This window comes from Telopea speciosissima, chromosome 10 (genome assembly GCF_018873765.1).
Source record: "Telopea speciosissima isolate NSW1024214 ecotype Mountain lineage chromosome 10, Tspe_v1, whole genome shotgun sequence".
NCBI classification, from domain to species: Eukaryota; Viridiplantae; Streptophyta; class Magnoliopsida; order Proteales; family Proteaceae; genus Telopea; species Telopea speciosissima.
The window spans coordinates 6,526,775-6,546,632 of NC_057925.1; the positions used below are offsets into that span (position 1 = coordinate 6,526,775).

Genomic DNA, 19,858 nt, shown 5'->3' on the forward strand with positions numbered 1-19,858 from the left:
GGAAAACCCCACGGCGATCGAACTTGCAGACCAAGTAGAGGACCAACCATGTAATTCACATGGCAGCAATGCCAGTCATGACTCGGCGCATCAGCTGGTAGTTATGGTGCATGATGTTGTAGATCCCCTCGCGGGTAGTATACAGCAGCTCGTGGATGTCTTCATACCCATTTCCGATGACTTACGGCACATGATGGTTGTGGTCGATAAGTCCGTCGCCAGCCAACAGAATTAGTTTGAGGAGTTCCGGGAAACCCTCGTTGCTTTAAGACAGCAGGCCACATCAGGAGCAAGGCCGAATGGAACGGTTACACCACCTGATGGAACTGCTGCAGTGGCCGAAGGTAGGGGACCCGAGTTAGGCCGAATGAGCTTGCCCGCACAGGCCGCATATGGCAGCAGCTCGAGCCAGAACCCCGTCATCGGGGACCGGCCTAGGATTAGTCTACCACCGACAACCTTCGTCAACCCCCTACATCAGGCTGCCTCGCCTGGTGCTGTTAGCCCCATAGGGAGTTACGTGGTCAACAGCCTCCCCACGGGTGTCCTCGGGGCACCAGTCATGCGACCGCCATAGGGGCAGGTAGCATCCCCGCAACAACTATCCCTGCAGGAATGCAGTGGCCAACCGCCGCAAGTACTGCGCAAACAGGGGGCACCAGACCCGGCCCAGGTCCCAGTAACACGGTCGCCACAGGGGCAAATGCTATCCCTTTAGGGGGATACCCTCCACCAGGGCAAAGTAGTGCGGGTGCCAGCATCCCAGGGTATAGAGCCACAGGGGTAAGCATCAGGGAAAATATTCCCGGATTCGAACAGAGGCCGGAGGCGTTCCCAAGTGCTCAGCCCGGCCTGACCTATCACGGTAGTCCGTGGTCACCCAACGCGGCAGGCCACCCTGCTGTGCAAGGGGCACCAGTGGTAATCGACCGAGGAGAGGTGACAAGGATCATCCAAGACAGCATTAATCCCTTTTACAGGACGACCCCACGTCCTGCTTACAGGAAGCCCTACCCAGAGTATTTCGATGTGGTAGACCTAGAGAGAAACCACAAAATCCTGAAATTCACTAAGTTCTCGGGCGAGGACAGAGTGTCTACCATTGAGCATATAGCCCGCTTTCAGGTGCAATGTGGCAACGTAGGTGGGGTAGAGGCAGCCAAGCTCAGGCTATTTCCCAATTCCCTAACGGGATCGGCCTTTACCTAGTACTTCAACTTGCCCGCCAATTCAGTACAGAGCTGGCAGGAGATGGAGGAATTGTTTCACACACAATTCTATCGCACTGAGCCGGAGGTTACTATAGGGGACTTAGCCAAAATGAGCCAAGAATCGGGGAAAACTGTCGAGGGGTTCATCACCCGATTCAAAACGGCCAAATATAAATGCCCAACCACCTTGCCTGAGGCCGAATACGCAAAAATGGACTTAGGGGGATTAGGCTTCGAGCTTCAGAAGAGGTTCGTTGGCCAGTACTTTGCTGACCTTGGCCAGTTAGTGTTACAGGCCGCACCCTATGAACAACTCTTGAAAGAGGAAGGCCAGCAAAAAGCGGCCTCAATCGGGACATATTACAAGGACACTGCCGGTTACGCTTTCCCGTTGTTAGGGGGTAGCAACCAAAAACAGGTTGATTACGTAGAATTTGAGATAGACGCCGCCGAAATAACGGAAAGAAAGCCCTACGTATGTAAGGCCTTAGCCAGACCAAATGACCAAGCCAAACAGGCTGAGCAATCCAAAACGGCACCACAAAGGACCTTTGACTCGAAAGTGACATACTCCTTTGACATTTCGAAAGCCGAATTGATTTTCGATCAATTGCTCAAGGACAAACAGATCAAGTTGCCACCAGGGCACCAAATACCACCAGCCACGAATTGAAAGACCAGAAGTATTGTAAATGGCACAATACTCGTACCCATACTACTACTAACTGTGTGGTTTTGCGGAATGCCTTGCAGAAAGCAATTACAGGTGGACGCCTCCAGTTCCCAGGGAAGGAAAAGAGAGTCATGATGGTCAATGAAGATCCCTTTCCAGTAAACATGGTTAGCGCTTACTTTTCGAAGCTGGCCGGACCAAAGGAAAATACGGCGCCAGCCTGAACCTTCGGGCAGGGAAGCGAATCACCCAGGTCGAATCCTCCGGAGCGACCACAGGGATTTCGGTTGAACCCTTGGGCAATTCCATTCCGGAGTCAGGCCAATGGCGGCCGTACGGCGGACGACCCGGAGGTGACAACAAGCAGGACGATGCAGGGATTCTTGACCCCACCAGAACGGCCTAGTGCACCTGTTATGGGCCAGTCTAGTAACACACCCACTCGGTCTGAGGAGAGCGGATCGCGATTTCAAAAAGGAGAAGGCGTAGCAAGCGACCTATTGTGAATACCCGCTGTGAGTTCAACCCCCCAGAAGAATTAAGGGGATGGGAAGAACGAGGGATCGCCACGCCCAGGCTGAGCGAAGCGCCAAGGCTCCATCAGAATGTTTGTCCCAGTTGTAGTCAACCAATTAAGGGACGTCGGAAGGGAACCCCAGTACAGTCAGGCAAGACTTTGTTCGGCCAAAGAAAGCGGCCTGCCTCTGAAGCCAAGGAGGGGACAAGCCCGACACCCAGACAAGGCATGGAGTTGGTTTCCCATCAAGCAACTTACACTTCCAAGCCATCGGCCAAAGACCGGCTTGGAAGGGTCTCGGTACGAAGGCCGCTTGACATACGAATAGTACAGGCCAGACTACTCTCAAGCAGAACGCTCTGGATGGGCTGTCCCTCAACATCATGAAGGGTATAGGCCGAGGATGGTCCTGCCCAAGACGAATGGAGAAAACTGGAAGGTTGCTAGACATCCGAAGTTCCCAGCCAACCTTGACCCGGCTTACATAACCAGAATGCAGAAAAGAAGGTGGCAAAGGAAGATGGCGGCCAAAAGGCGCAACCAGCGGGCCCATGCAAACGAGGGTCGCGGGGACGCAGTCCCCCAGAATCAAAGTGGACAAGGCGTGAGCTCGACGGAACAGAGCCAGACAGTCAACGAGCCTTCAGAGGCCGAAGGCCCAAGAGCTGCCACTGGGGCAGAAGGAGGTTTGGAGCCGGATGTGTCAGACTACAAGACCGAGGACAGCGACCCAAATGTTTTCGTAGACATAGTAACAGACGCCAGCCCGAGGATTGGCAGTACAGACACCAGTGACCCTATCCATTTGCCGGACATCGACTTTGGCGGGTTGGTCGAAATGATGTTTAGGACAATACCAGCCTAGGTACAAATCTCGATGGTGTACCTCTTGCCAAAGACGTTCCAGTACCAGCCTGGCCAGGCGACGGAATTGGAGGGAGACGTGGACGAAGGGGACTCGCCCCTCTGAGTCCTAGGTTTAGAATTGGTGCCCGCTAAGGAGCAGGCTGAGAAGGAGGTGGACTACAAAGAACCAGACCGTCAAGATCCGAAGGACAACGTCCGGACGGTCATCACAAGAGAGAGACAGAGTACACTTTTGACACCTCGGTACCACAAGGAAAGGTAGCCGACATATTTAAGGAACCAACCTGGGAAATGACCCGGCATTTGAAGCCGCTATACATCCAGTCTCACATGGACGGTAAGCCAGTGGCCAAGGTTCTTGTCGACAACGGGGCAGCAGTGAACATCCTACCCTCAAGAATGATGAAGCGTCTCGGCAGAGATGAGACCGACCTGTTACCTGCTGATGTCTCGGTCACAAACTTCCTAGGTGGATCGACTAGGCCTAAAGGGGTACTCCCGATCGATTTGAAGGTCGGAAACCAGACGTCCTTAACAGCCTTCTTCGGCATGGATGCCATGGCCAATTACAACGCCCTTTTAGGGCGAGACTAGATTCATGCAAACTCCTGCGTCCCTTCATCCCTACACCAGCTCCTAATGCTCTGGCGTAAAGGAGGGAAGATTGAGTTGGTAATGGCCAACAACAGGCCATTCATGGTCGACGCCAGCCATGCAGAGGCCGCCTTATACGACGGGTGCATAGGCCCCATCTAGTTCGCGGAGCAGATGAGCATGGGAAGCCTACGTCTTTGGTTACCTCGTCTACAATCTTGGAGGAGGTTTTTCAACTGAAGGGACCTCAGACAGGGGCTCTGCCGAACATCGGGGAACGGCGGAGGAAGACTGACCAAGACGAGTTATAAAAGCAAACCAAACGGTTGTCACAGACATAATGCGCTGGCTGACAATTGCAAGCCTGGAGTAGAGAATGTCTTGCGAAGTGAACGTCGTGGCTGAAGTCTCGGCCAGGGAGTAGATGGTGAGCGATCCCGAAATCGGGCTGCAAGACCTGCCGCCCGTACCGCCAAAGATGGAGGAAACACTAGCAGAGGTCCGGGATCCTTTGGTCGAGATAGACTTAGGAACGGCCGAAGATCACCGGCCTATCTATGTTAGTGGTCTACTCCCACCCGAGTTAAGGGAGGAAATTGTAAGTTTATTAAAGGAATTTAAGGATTGTTTTGCTTGGGATTATTCTGAGATATCTGGTCTAGACCCAAGGTTGGTTGAACATTGGTTACCCATTAAAGATAATTGCAGACCGGTAAAACAATTGCCCAGGCGCATGGTGCCGGACATCGTCCTGAAAATTAAGGACGAGATCGAGCGGTTGCTTAAAGCGGGCATCATTAGGAGCGCCAGGTATGTAGAATGGGTGTCGAATATAATTCCAGTCATAAAAAAGAATGGGAAGCTAAGGGTATGCATCGACTTTAGAGACCTGAACAAAGCTACTCCCAAGGACGAATATCCGATGCCAGTGGCCGATATGCTGGTGGACACGGCTGCAAAGAATTGGATCATGTCCTTCATGGATGGTCAGGCTGGATACAATCAGATCTTTCTAGCGGAAGAGGACGTTCCAAAGACAGCCTCCCGTTGCCCCGGAGCACTGGGGACGTACGAATGGTTGGTCATGCCGTTCGGACTGAAGAACGCCGGTGCCACCTACCAGAGAGGTATGAATACGATATTCCACGACATGATCGGCACTTTCGTGGGCGTCTACATCGACGACGTGGTAATCAAGTCAAAGCCCGAGCATGAGCACCTTGATTACTTGAGAAGGGTGTTTTCCAAGATGAGGACCCACGGCCTGAAGATGAACCCATTAAAGTGTGCCTTTGAGGTGGCGGCCGGTAACTTCCTTGGCTTCTTGGTTCATCAAAAGGGGATAGAAGTAGACAAAAACAAGGCCAAGGCCATCCAGGAGGCAAGGCCGCCTTCAAACAAAAAGAAGTTACAGAAGTTTTTGGGACAGGTGAATTTCCTCCGGCGCTTCATATCCAACTTCGCGGGCCAGACAAAGGTCTTCTCCCCTTTGCTAAAGTTGAAGGCTGGCGAAGTCTTTAGGTGGGATAGTATTCACCAGAAAGCGTTTGATCAGATAAAGGCCTACTTGACTAGGCCTCCGGTCCTAATGCCTCCAAGGAAGGGGGTACCCTTAAAGCTATATGTGTCTGCGGCGGAAGGTTCAATAGGGAGCCTGCTTGTACAAGACAACGAGACCAGGAGCGAGCAGGCTGTGTTCTACTTAAGCCGGGCCTTAACCGAGGTGGAACGAAGATACTCAGCCATTGAGAAGCTCTGCTTAGCCTTGTTTTTCTCCTGCAGCAAGTAGCGATACTACCTTTTACCGGCTACGGTGAATGTGGTTTGCCAGACCGATGTTATCAAATACAAGCTCACGCGCCCCATTTCCAAGGGGAGGATAGGGAAGTGGACTCTCGCCCTGACCGAGTTCGCCCTCCAGTACGTTCCCCAAAAATCAGTCAAGGGGCAGGCGTTGGCAGATTTTCTTGCGGACCACCCTCCTATCGAGTCAGGAGAAGGTGCGATGGAGGTACGTCTCGTATGTCTAATGCCTTGGAAACTTTTCTTTGATGGATCCAGGACAAAGCAGGCCGCAGGGGCAGAAGTTGTGCTTTTGTCACAAGAAGGAACGAAGACTCAAGTGGCCTTTCAACTCGATTTCCCTTGTTCCAACAACCAGGCCGAGTACGAGGGCCTCATACTTGGGATTGGCCTGCTTCTCGGCCTGAAGGCCGACGCTGTAGAGATCATTAGAGACTCACAGTTGGCCGATGAATATCGATGTGAGAGCGAGCATTTGGTTAAGTATCATGCGCAGGCCAAGAAGCTGATTGAGGGATTCCAGGACGTGGTCGTTTGCCACATCCCACGGTCGAGAAATTAGGCCGCAAACAGTTTGGCTCAAGCGGTGTCTGGCATCGGGCTGCCATAAGGCAGCTTGGAAAGGACCATCGTCATCAAGAGGCAGATGCGGTCTTCTATCCTCAAGGGCAGTCAGGTGGAGGTCAATCACGTCGAGGACACAGCCTAATTGGCGAACACCAATCACCCAGTACTTGAGCAGCCCTGGACCGGAGTTCGATAGAAGGATCAGGGACAAAGCTACAGGATACATGCTAATTTGGGGAGACCTTTATAAAAAGGGAAGAGATGACCTTTTGCTCAAATGCGTCAGTCTAAATGAGGCGACATTGATTATGGCCGAAGTTCATAAGGGCATATGCGGAGCGCATCAGGCCGGCCCCAAGATGAGGTGGTTGATTCGACATCACGGGTACTACTGGCCGATGGTGGCAGCGGATTGTGTCAGATATGCTAAGGGTTGTTGGGCATGCCAAACCCACGGGCCAGTGCAACGGTTGCCGACCGCGGAGTTCAATCCAGTGATCAAACCGTGGCCATTCAGAGGATGGGCTATGGATTTGATAGGAAAGATTACTCCTCCGGCCATACGGGGGCATTGCTTCATCATTGTTGTTACTGATTACTTTACTAAGTGGGTCGAAGCGGTGCCAATGAAGGGAGTTAGTCAAACGGACATCATCCAGTTCCTCAAAAGCCATATCATCCACAGGTTTGGGCTCCCAGAGACTATCACTTGTGATAATGGGAGCGTCTTCACTGCGGACGAGGTCATAGCTTTTGCGGCTGAGTTGGGGATCACATTCACTTATTCTACTCCGTATTACGCGCAAGGCAATGGACAAACCGAGGCTAGCAACAAGATATTAAAGGGGTGCTTAGCTAAGGTTGTGGATGATAACCTGCGAAGATGGGCAGATATGCTTTCTGAGGTTCTATGGGCATTCAAGACGTCGCAGCGAACCAGCACAGCCGCTACGCCCTTCGCTTTGATGTACGACCACGACGCAATGCTTCCAGTGGAGATTAGTGTAAAGTCAGCACGAGTGGCGTACCAGTAAGGACTCACGCTAACGGCCTATAGCAAGGCAATGCTGGCTGAGCTTGATGATTTGGATAAAGAGCGACTAGCCGCTTTGGACAAGATGTAGGTTCAGAAGAAGGTTGCGGTGATCTACAACAAAAGGATCAACATGAAGCACTTCCAGGAAGGGGACATTGTCCTGAAGGCCGTGCTCCCGGTTGGTGCGAGGGATCCCAGGTTGGGCAAATGGTCCCCAACATGGGAAGGACCGTTTACGGTCTGCTAGGTACTCCGAGGCGGGGCCTATAGGCTGCGAGATCTGGAGGGAAGCATACAGATGAGGCCTATCAATGGGAAGTTTCTTCAGATTTTCCATCCCACGATCTGGGATCTGGGATAAGCAGCGGGACGTCGAAGGAAGGTGGAGCACCCCGAAGCAAGGCCGAGAGGTGAAAAGAAGAAGCAAATTCTATTCACAAAGGAAAAAAGGGGGAAACACAGCCCAAGCAGGCAGAAACAAAACGGAAAAGAAAAGACAAGCAAAACAGAGTACTAGTGTTTTCTCAGACCAATATCAAAAGGGGAAGGGAAGGCACGCAAACCTACTTAAAAAAGTCCTAGGGGGTGGATTCTTGGATTTCACTCAACTTCTTCTCCATCACTAACAGACGTTCGTTGGCTACGGCCAGGCTGGCTTGGCGGTTCGGCTTCAGTGCCCTTTGTTGCTTGGCTTGAGCCTTAACGGAGGCCGCCTCTATAGACACGGCCTGGGAGCCAAGCAGTTTCTCCTTAACCTCCTGAGCCAAAGCGGCCCTATTAGACCGAAGAGCCGCAAGCTGGGCTTCCAAGCCTTGGATATCCTGATCCATTCGAGCTAGCTTGTCCTGTCCTTCCTTTACTTCATCCAGAACTGTTTTGAGATCATCCTGCATCTTCCTTACCTTCTCGTCCAAGGCATCACCTTCTTTGAGGGCGGTTTCCAGAGCTTGTACCTTTTTTAGAGCAAGGGGGCCCGAGGTGGTTACGTCGAACATAAATGCGACAGCGCCGTCCAACCACTCTTTGACCGAGATGGGAAAGTCTGGCGAGGACAGCAGCGTTCGAAGTGCTTCAGCAATGGCCGTCAAATTTCCGGCGCCGACTGCCTCACGAAAAGGGGACTGCAGGAAGAAATGCAGAAGGGCTTTTGCTTGCGTTACTTGGACCGGAATGGACGCGGGCCCGGAGCCTGAGGGATCGCTGATGTCTTTCTCATCGTGAAAAGAACCAAGGTCGGCCAGAAGGGCTTCCAAGCTGACAACCTGAAAAGAAAACATGTCAGCCTTGGCAGTAAGGATCTCAAAACGGCGTTCGGTCTAGGGCGCATATACCGAAGGAGCCAAAACAAGGGCAACGTGACTCGGTGAGGGAGGGAGATCTGCCTCATGGACAGGGGTCCTAGACCCAGGAGGCTCAACCGTATCATGACCACCGAATACATCGGCGCCTGTTCCCTCTTCGGTCTCGCTTTCGGGAGAGCCACTCTTGGGGGTGGAGGATCCAGACTCTGAGGAGCTGGTGAGTACGACTTGGGAGGACTTGGTAGAAACGGCTTGCTTCAAACGCGTGCTGGACCGAGTTCAGTCCTTCAGGAACATCGAAGGGAGGGCCACTGCAGAGGATGAACCAGCCACCTCAGGACGAGGATGAGAGGAGGCTGAAGGGGATGCCACGGAGGCGTTAGGCCTTGCGGATGCAGTATGATCTTTCTGGAGTAGACCTGGGAGAGATGCCTTGCGCAGAGCAGCCTTTGATGGACGGACACTTTTAAGCTTTTTGCTTACTGGGGGAGGCTCTTCCTCGGACTCTTCGGTGTCTTCCGGCAATGACCCATGGTCACTTCGGGCTGACTGAATTGGGGGAGTAGGCCGAGCTGAAGACTTGGCTGTGACAACAAGGATATCGGTCAGCAAAATGGCCAGGGTAAGAGAACGAGGAAGACAATGCATAATGCTTACCAACGGGCTGCTTGGAGGCTGGTGCTTTCTTCCGCTTGGAGGCAACGGCCTTTTGCCCGGCAGTACCTGAGGACGAGGGGAGAGGTTTGCTGCTCTTCTGGCGAGGCCGAGGTTGGAGGAGTGAAGAGAAGTATGCTCCCCACCAGGCTGAGAACTCCTTAGACGCTACAGGCTTTTTGACAAAGAACTGGAGTTCGAACTGGGAGAGGACCAGGGCATTCATGGCCGAGGCTAAAAGTATGTCGGCCACATCTGAATACACCAGCCTATCCAGCTCACAATCTGTGATGGAGTAATAGTTGGGGCAGGGAACTACTTGGCAGAAGCCAAACTGGCACGCGCAATAATGAGGATTGTACATCTCAAAGCCACAGGTATTGTTCCCAAATGGCTCCAGGGTAACCCCGATGTGAAGATCCCGGCAGACCAGGAACTTACTCCATAAGGCCGGGGCAGACATGGGATGGTCAAGAGCTAGCGAGAGCCATGAAGGAACGGCCTCTTGTGTGTGGAAGGGGATGAAGAAGTCACCATCTGGCTCAGGCTCAAAGGAAGAGCAAAAATCGTAGTACTCCTACAGGGTCTTCAGGTCATGATGGGGGGAAGAAGCAAACAAGCAGCCGGCCAAGGTCCGGACCGGGAGCGGCGAGGGCACAGCATACAAATCAGTGTAGTAGGCGCGAAGCCACATTTGGAGGAGCCAGAACGGGCCACCGTCGTAAGCGAAGTCGGACTCGACAATATCGTTGCAACCCCGGAAGAGGGCAGCCAGGGTGAAAGAGGCTAGGTCAATCAAACGGCCTTGGACCAAGGCATTGGCCAGGCGCAGGTAGGTCTTGGAGATTTTGCTCAAACGAACGCAGGCTAGATAACGATAGATCCAGAAAAAGAAGGCGGCCATTAGCTCCAAGGGCAAAACTGAGCCACGGGTCTGACGATAGGTTCGCAAATAGAAACTGTAACTTGCGGGCTTTGTGAGCTCAAGGCCGTGGTTTATCTCAATCCCTTGGGCATTTGTCAGGCCAGGGGTTGAGCCATTAAATTCTTCCCCTTCGGCCTTCAGGCCGGTTAGGGCTCCTACATCCAGGAGGGTTGGGGCTACCAATCCAAAACGAAAGTGAAAGGTGTTCGACGACAGCAATCAAAACTGAAAGGCGGCCTGGAGTAGGGGGCGGTCAAAAGGAATGGAGGTAGCCGAAAGTTGAACGGCTTGCAGGATGCCAAGGTTGGTCAAGAGCTTAGAGCGGTCGCAAACCACACGGTCTACCCAGGTTTTCCATTCAGGGAGGTAATGGGGCCATAGTCGCCCAAAGGCTTTGTCCTTGAGCTCCAAGGGGGCTTGCAGCTGGAAGGGTAGTTCCTCCCTTTCGTATTTGGGGAAATTGGAAAGACCAGTAGGGCGAGAGGTGAAAGCAGGGCCAAGCTTAAAAAACGGAGGATCAAGAGAGGGGATTTGTACCTCGGTTTGGATCGAGGCAAGCAGGAGGGAGCGCTTCTGTGCCAACACCGTCTCTACTTCTTGGGCCACCGTAGGTTCTGCAGGTCTTCTGGCCATGGCGATGAGGAGAGGAAACTTGGCAAGCTGAAGAGTTTGGAACAGCGAGAGGTTGGAGGAAGCAAAAAGCTTTAAGGGAAACCCTCGTTAATGAGCAAGGGTTTTAAATGAAGGGTGGAACTTGAGCCACCATTTATGAGGCAGCAAGGAGTTTGAAATTCAAACGCTGCTAACTGCCTAAGAAGATGAAGAGGCATGAGGGCTTGGCACGGAAAATCAGCCAAGCGTAGCTGCCGTTTCGGTCTTCTCAACCAGCACAACCCCCTGATGAGCTTGAGCCACGTGGCACCGCTCAAGGAGGTTGTGAGGGGCATTGTTTGCAGCCAGAATCTGTCGGTTCAGATCAGGCCGGGCCAGGGGGACCAAGGCTGGACGGCCAGGCCGTGGGCCGTGGACGATTGGGGCGTAGAACGTGGTTGCACCCCGTCCGCCAAAGGCTGGGCCACATGTCAAAGGCGCAGAAGGCACTTGACGGGGAATAGCGTCGCTCAAAGAACGTGGAGATGCAGCGCATGGGTGGACCCCACCACGATCTTAGTAGTTGGAGGCAGGGTAGGACTGATGGGACGCGTAGCAGTTCCTGGTTGGGGCTGAGAGGCGTGGATAGAGAAAGGTGGCTCTGGTGGAGGGTAACCGTACGAACTGATAGTGGGGAGTGCGTATCTTATATAAGAAGGGCGACTGATCTGGAGAGGACACACAAACACATCTGACAAGATCAGTACTTTATTTTTATCTTCTCTGCATTACTGTTTTCTGTCTTTTACTTCGTTCTTTGCTGGTTTTTGTCGTTATTTGGGCTGAAGGAATGTACGGTCATATGTTGGGAGTGACGAGGGTGTATACACAAGGCTCACGTCCATATCTGGTATGATTAAATAGTACATTTATTATTTCAGTTTCATTGTTGTTGTTTGTGTCCCAAGTTTCTCCCTTTTACAGATCAATAGTGTTTCGAACTGTGACTCACGATTGTTGGCTTAACCCAAAAGACCTTAGAGCTACTCAGGCAAGAGGGAGACCGACTTGCCTGGTTAGGAGTCAGATCAAGCTGTTTTCGGCCTTGTTTGAACCTGCGCAAAGGTTCTGGCACACCCACGGTATTTGCACCACGTGCATCTCCCCGTGTGTGAGTGTTTGGGATTTTGTCACCAACAGTTATTAGGTTTAAGTGGCTGCTCTTATAGAGTCAGCTAGTTAGGGGAAATTATGTCTACAGTTAGCTATGTGGGTTTAGTCCCACATCGCCTAGTTCAGTCCTTTGTAACTTTCCCCTCTGCTTACCTATCAATGAAATAGAACATTATTATTCCATTCTCTTATTCTCTCTTTCTAACCCACGATTCTTCTAACACCTTTACAATGTGGCTTATGAAATTTTTTAAAAGGTCCTAACTACTAGACTGAAAAAAATCCTCGACATTACCATTGACCCAGAGTAAACAACATTTGTTAAACAGTATATTTATTATTATGTGCTATTGCACATAAGATCTTCTATCCCATGAAATGTAAGAAGAGTGGTAGGGTCTACATTGCAACATTCAAGTTAGACATGAAGAAGGCCTATGATAGGGTTGAAGGGGATTTTCTTTCTACAGCTCTTTTTAAGATTGGGATTCTCCGAGAAATGGGTTAGCCTAATTCATCAATGCATTAGCACTGTCTCCTACTCATTTCTTATCAATGGAGTCTAAAAGGAATTTTTGTCCCCCTCAAGAGGCCTCCGCCAAGGTGATCTTTGATTTCAATGCCGGCTTCACAAAATAGCTTTCAAGGCATCAAAGTAAGGACAAATATTTCGCAGATGACCCACTCCCTCTTTGCAGATGACTGTTTAATCTTCCTACAGTCAAATCACAGTTCACTTCGGCATCTGAAGAGTATCATGAGTGTTTATTGTGCAGCATCTGGCCAGGCTGTAAATCTCCACAAGGCTTCTGTCTCATTCAATCCAAATACTCCAGCTCAGCTACGTAGAATCTATGGTAGGTGTATTGGGGTGCCAAATCTTATCACCCCATGTAAATACCTGGGTTTGCCTTCTGAGATTGGCCAAAACAAGAAGGTTGACTTCCAAGAGATCAAGGATCGTGTCCAAAACAAGCTAACAGGGTGAAAGAAAAAAATGCTTTCTCCAGCTGGTAGAGAAGTCCTTGTAAAGGTTGTAGCAACGGCAGCCCCTATTTACACCACCATGGCCCACTTCAAGCTCCCAGACAGCCTCCTGGATGATCTCAATAGAGCAGGATGTAGATTTCTTTGGGGACAGAAAAAGTAGAAAAGGATTCAATGGGTTGCTTGGGACTATTTGTGTAAACCAAAACTAGAGGGGGGATCTTGGTATTAGAGATCTTCACATGCAGAACTTGGCCATGTTGGCTAAGCTGGGGTGGCAGCTCTTACATAAGCCAAATTCCCTTTGAGAGGCTTCGCTAGTTTTGAATCGTTGTGTGGGGACACTGTCAGAAATCTCAAGCTTTCCTCCGGGCAGTCTAATCTTCTTCTGTTTACCAGGTTGAGAGTGTTTGACCAGTGCTCGAAGAGAGAGCCTCATTGGAACAAGAGTACAACCAACTCATAGGGGGGGTCTTGGTATTAGAGATCTTCACATACAGAACTTGGCCATGTTGGCTAAGCTGGGGTGGCAGCTCTTACATAAGCCAAATTCCCTTTGAGCGACTTCGCTAATTTTGAATCGTTGTGTGGGGACACTATCAAAAATCTCAAGCTTTCCTCCGGGCGGTCTAATCTTCTTCTGTTCACCAGGTTAAGAGTGTGTGACCAGTGCTCGAAGAGAGAGCCTCATTGGAATAAGAGTACAACCAACTTATAGAGGGGAAGTCGATAGGCTCTTTTCCTTGTCCTTGAAAGGAGAGATATATTCTTTTGTCGGATCCCTATTTTCTTTTGACATGCATCATCCATCTTTGGAGGTTGTTAAAGAAAGCAGCCCCCCATGCACAGCCCCTATTCCAAAGAGCAAGACCAAAATAGTAGTAATAAGAAGGGAATGATCTTCTTAAGACGTTTGCTACTCTCCTACAGGATTTCCAAATATACTCGACTTAGTAGCATCTATTTCTCATATGGGAACTTTCAACAGGCTTCACTTGGGAACCAGCACTCTTGGGCATGGAGGCATATTATGAAAGGTAGGGTATTACTTCTTGATGGTTTGTTATGGATTGTGGGCAATGGCAGAAAGATTCTTATTTTGGATGAGCCCTGGATCATCTCTCCCTGGATATAGTGTACACTCCCCCATACCCCCACAGTGAAATAATGTTTGGGTGTCTGACCTCCTCACTAGCGATGCTAAGTGGAACGTTAGTAAGGTACGACACCCTTTCTTATCCTCAGAAAGTGGAAGCCATCCTAAAGATCCCTCTTAGTAATGAAGACTCTGAGAATCAATTTTGTTGGGGCCCTCACCCAAAGGGTCATTTCTCTTCTAAGTCAGCTTACAGACTGGGTGCCTCTTTAGCCCCTGCCCTGTCCTCCTCTAGTACAAGAGTGGGTCTGATTCCAAAGGTCAAGTGGAAGATTATCTGGAACTCATGGGTTCCCCAAAAAAAATCCGAAGGCTTATTTGGAAAGCTTGTATAAATGCTCTGGGAGAGCAGTCCAACCACCAAAGACGTCATATGGTCCCTTCGGAGCTATGGGTGCTAGGGAAACGATTGGACATGCTCTTTTTCATTGTCCATATGCCCATCAAGCAATGGTTCGCCTCCTGTATATCTATGAGATCATCTACAAACCCTGGCTGGTCCATTGCTGATTGGGTGCTTAAGTGGGGGCCTTGCCCAAGTATGACTAAGAGGGAACAAAAGGAGTGTTTCACTGCTCATGCAGTGATTTTGTGGGAGATCTGGAAGCGTAGGAATGACATGACATTCAGAAGATCTATCACTCCCTTTAGTACTTGGATGGATATGGTTAACAGCTATGTGAATGAGACTCGCTGCACTTGTGCCTTCTCATGTTTCTTCTCAATCACATGCCCAACATTCACATCCCCCTTCACCTTCACATGCTTTCTCTCCTGGGGTCAGCCATATCTTTACTGATGCATCCATCTCCTTGAAACCCCATGCAATGGGTTTGGGATCGCTCACCTTGGATGGGGATGGGAAGCTATTGATAGTGGCCACTGACCATGCCTTCCCCAGCAGAGCAATTGTGGGTAATGCAATGGCTATCTGCATGGGATTAAAGTCCGCCCTTGACCTTGGCCTCCATAATATTGTTCTCCACTCGGACTGCCAGGTGTTAATACATTGTCTTGTGGAAGCCTCCGTGCGCCCGCCTATGGAGGTGTCCACCATCGTCTCAAATGTAAGACTTCTTGTGGCAGGTTTTGAATCTTGTGCTTTTTATCATGTAAATAGACCTCTAAATGTTTGTGCTCATGCAATTTCAAAATGGGCTATACTCACTTGGATCTTTGGAGAAACTCCTTTCCAAAGGATCTTCTTAAGATTGTATCTATCTTTTTGCCCAATGAAGCCTAAATAAATTTGCCCCTGGCGGGGCTTTTATGTGCCCAAAAATTTTCTTTGGTAATAAGACTGAACATCATCAGGACATTCAGGTCAGTTAATGAGAAAGCATACCAGCTAGAGAGGGAAGGCATAATAGGGACCAGATTTAAAAAGAGAGAAAGATGCCAACTAAGTTTCTATCCCTCCCATTTAGTGTCTTCTTTGTGCATCATGCTTCTATTATCCCTCCTGTAAGGGTTTCCTATGTTGCATTTCTTTCTTTGAAGATTGAACCATAAATTCAGTCATTGGCTGTTGCTTGGTGTGATGGTAAGTAAAAGTTTGAGCTCCCACCATGAAGATGTGGGTTAAAGTCCAAGGACAGCCCTGCTTCATGCAAAAAACTGCCGGAGATTAGGACCTACTCCAGTTCACCCACCAGGGACCCTGGCAAGCGGGACTTGCACCAGGTACAGCCATTTTTTGAACTCATTGGTTAGAATGAAAACCACTCAGTATGGGATAGATAATTGAGCAATGCAATCGGTAAGATATGATAAACTACAGAATGCAGTGCTGGTCAAACAGACTGATAATGGAAGTAATAGTTGACTGGAAAACTTATGATGTCAGAATTGGAAATAAATTAAATCGATGTAGGATCTTCCTACCTAAGGTTTAAAAAGATTTAAGGTTTGAAAATGGATGAAGAGAAACTGCTATATTTGTCGTATATAATTCTCTATGATCAACCAGCAGTACATGTTTGGAAATTGTTTTGGTTGAATAAGTCTTTGTAAATTAAGAAGACGAAAGTGTGCAATTGCTCACACTCACAAATTTGTAAATTGAAGCAAAGAATTTAAATACTCTTAGGCTCTTAAGTATTAACTCTATAATAAATCCCATTATAAGGTGACTTCTACCAGCCCTCGAAATACCACTTGGGGGGTACAACCCAAAAGCTTAAGCTATCAGGTGGAGATAACTCAATGTTATATGAAGACACATCCAAGGTCCTAGTTAACCAATGTGAGATTATAACTCTATAATTCCCAACATCTCAACACTCCTCCTCCTATGTAGCTTCAGGCATACCTGGTTGTACACGTGGACAGACAACTTCGGGAGGACAAACGGACCTGGCTCTAATACCATATTAAATAAAATGGGATAACCCACAAAATACCACTTGGGGGTCCAACCCAAAAGCTTAAGCTATTAGGTAGAGATAGCCCAATGGTATATGAAGACACATCCAAGGTCACAAATAACCAATGTAGGGTTATAACTCTATAATTCCCAACATCTCAATAGTTCCCATTACATAAGATTCATGAGATTGGAACTCTTAGGTAGCCAACTGAGGAAATCTTTCCACTGATACCTACCTAAAGTAAAATGAACATATTTCCACTCCTGAAAAAAGAATCAACAACAAAGTGAAAAGAATGGTATCCAAACTCAAGTTGGACTTTGCAATAAAATATTAAAAATTCATAAATCAGTCTGAACATAAAATGACAATACAAAACTCACCTGAAACAACATTAAAACTGAATAGACTCACACTAACACCAAAACAAAAGGGAAAGTAAAGGCCAAAAACTAAAAAATGCCCTTGCGGCCCCAAAGAAGAGAAATTAAACAAGAAACAGAAATTTTCTGACCCAATTAATGCAACCACCATACCACAACCCTTGTCCCTATTCAACCCAATGTGGGTCCCATACCTAAAGAACTCCTACATGAGCCCTAAAAGGTGCAAGGCAAACCCTTATAGTAGGGTGGCATCAAAAAGAGATCCTCTTACACTTGTTGCTCCACATCACTAAAGCTGTGTGCTTTTAGCCATAAAAACAAATTTATTTATTTACTTACTAGAGAATTTTGTGGCATTTTGGTTTTTTAGGTGGGACCCAAATGATTAATTTATTTCCTTAATTCTATCCCTCTAACTTGATTTTGTCTTCCTACAATTTTCGCACATAATGGGTGGATTGGGTGCAATGAGAAAGTCAGGATCACTTTTCTTGAAATTTCTTTATTTTCCATCTGACCTCTCTCCCATTTCCTGACCAAATATATGAGTGGCTTGGACTTCTCTCTCTCTCTCTCTCTCCTCTTCGCAAAGCAATCAAATGGAGTATAAAGGAGGTAAAGTAAGCATAGGGCAGAGCAAGTCACACAACATTGGCAAGTCACCAATGGGACTTTTGAGAAATATACTCAAGCGTGGTTCAATACAGTTGTTGGAATGCCATTCAATAATTCATCCAAAAAGAGAGAGAGAAAGAGGATTGGCATAGCCTTTCATTCTCCTCATTCAAATCCAACTTAATAACTCTAGAAATAGAAATTTTTCAGTCCACGGAATTTTTTGATAAAATAGATATCACTTTTTATTTTAAAAAATGGACTTTTCAGACAACAAGACTTTGCAACGGGTAATTAGAAAATTTGAAGTCCACATGATTCAAAACTCTACTGATCTGTCATTCAGAACCAGATTCAAGAGTAACCACTACACGTGTACACACCCATGTTTTCCGGGTCTTTTATGGTTAGTTGAGGTAAACTCAACTGAAAGGCTTATACCAAATGGGTTGGCCTTTATAGTTAGTAGATGTCATTACTTATTAGTGAAAATTATAACCCTCAGTGTAATTTTCTTTTCCAAAACCTACAAAAAGTACCTAAGTACCATATCAACAGAATTCATACCAAATAAACTAACTTTAAAAAAAAACAAGCAAATGACCACTTTTTTTAAACATTTATTTCTTCAACTCCAAAATTCCCTTGCACAGAAAGTAGTATTACTACAACAGCAAAATGTAGCTGGAGCACGCCAAGGCAGCCATCAAATGGATTTAGGGGAGGGGGGTGAGGCCATTGACCTTATTGGAACAGAAGAAGCAGAAAATTGGACTTGCATAATAACAGCACCACACATCCAAAATTGGACTTGCAATCAAATTCCCAAAATCAACAACATAAACACATCCAAAATTGGACTTGCAATCAAATTCCCAAAATCAACAACATAAACACATCCAAATGCAAGATAGCGTATATCAGAGCCCAATAATACTCAAAAAAATATATATCAGACTTCAGAGTCATAAAACACATCACATGTACAGAATAGGTAGCTCATGAGCATAAAAAACAATTCTGTAAGAAATCCAAGCAACAACATAACTCATAGCCAACGCCTACGCCAAAACAAGTCCAAGAAAACACTGAAGACTATCTCAAGATCAGTACAAAGACAACCAATCATCGAGAACGATGACAGAACCATTTCAGAAACCAAAACCAGAAGCACAAGACAAGAAGTCTAACCTCCAACCCTGGCAGAAATAATCAAACGCTCAACAGAAAACCTTGCAAATCCTAATCTTCCACCAAAGTAGAACTTGAGTAACTGAATCCCAGTACCCGAAACCAATAATCTACAAGGGAGAGAGAAGAAACAAAACCTAACTGACCTGCTACACTGCTGGCAGAACCTCTGCTCCAAGCCTGCAACAATGACCTTAGGAGACTTGGAGTGCATCCCACAAACCTTGTGCCTAGAATAGTAAGCCTTGGCATCACTCAGATCCACCTTACACCCCTCAACCTGGCACCTCGGAGGCTGCCCACCCTGCACAACCCCTCTACCCTTCCTCGGTGGCGCCGGCGGTGGTGGTAGTGGCATCGACTCCTGAGAAACCGGTACCGAAACCGACGACGACGCACAAACTGATTTGGAAGGAATTCCAATGCCCACATCTTCAAAGTAGATTTTCTTGCCGAATTTCAAACCATTGAGAGAATCAGACGAACTAGAAGCCGCAGAAGCAGCAACAGAGTTCGACGTTAACTCCATTCGGGTTGTTCTCTAGTCTATTTTCCTTCCATGGCCGTAAAGGTTGGAGAGCGATAGAGATGGATGGATCATGAATTTGTGTGGGCTTTTGAGGAGAGTGCAATAAACGACTCAAAGGACTGATTGGAAAAAGGAGGCTGTCACAATCTGTGCTGCTGCTCACAGCTCTCCGGCCTCTATTCTGCGGCTGTTGGGGAACTATAAAGCCGACACCCGCCATTTGGGCCATGCCAGCTTGTGTTATAGTACTCTGAAGAGACACTTTCCAAAACAATTTAGGAGAGAGAGGGAGAGGGGGGCCTGTGTATGTGAGTGCGTGTCTTGAGAGTTGAGAGAGAGAGAGAGAGATAATCTTGTAGGGGCTTTTCAAATCTCCTTTTCTGGTCATTAAAGTGGGTATTCGTGAACACACAGACTAGACCATTTCTCGAGAAAGAAAAGACAGAGAGCTTTATCTGCTTAGATAGAGTATATATATACGTATATGTTGGTGAGACAGTGAAGCTCAGAGAATTGGTGTTTCAGTATAAATGGAAGCCAAACAAAATTGAAACCATACCCAAAGGTCTGAGTTTCACTTTTTGCTTTCCAAATCGGGAGGCCCGTTTTGATACCCAAATATAGGTTACTTCAATGATTATGATCATGCATGACCAAAAAAAAATTGATAATGATCATGTGATCACGTTTTATATTTTGACTATAAAATTAAG

The 19,858-nt window shown here is 48.0% G+C and overlaps 1 protein-coding gene across 2 annotated transcripts in view; it reads right to left on the minus strand.

Annotated features, from left to right (window-relative positions):
- LOC122641627 (squamosa promoter-binding-like protein 14) overlaps positions 1-19,246 on the minus strand; it is a 28,980-nt gene extending 9,734 nt beyond the window's left edge. The window contains exon 1 of one of the 2 annotated variants that reach the window (XM_043834914.1): positions 18,763-19,246. In XM_043834914.1, coding sequence (XP_043690849.1) covers positions 18,763-19,145 — 383 coding nt within the window. In that variant the 5' untranslated portion in view covers positions 19,146-19,246. The remainder of the gene's footprint in view (positions 1-18,762) is intronic. The other variant, XM_043834913.1, reaches the window with a different exon arrangement.
- Between the last annotated feature and the right edge of the window lie 612 nt (positions 19,247-19,858).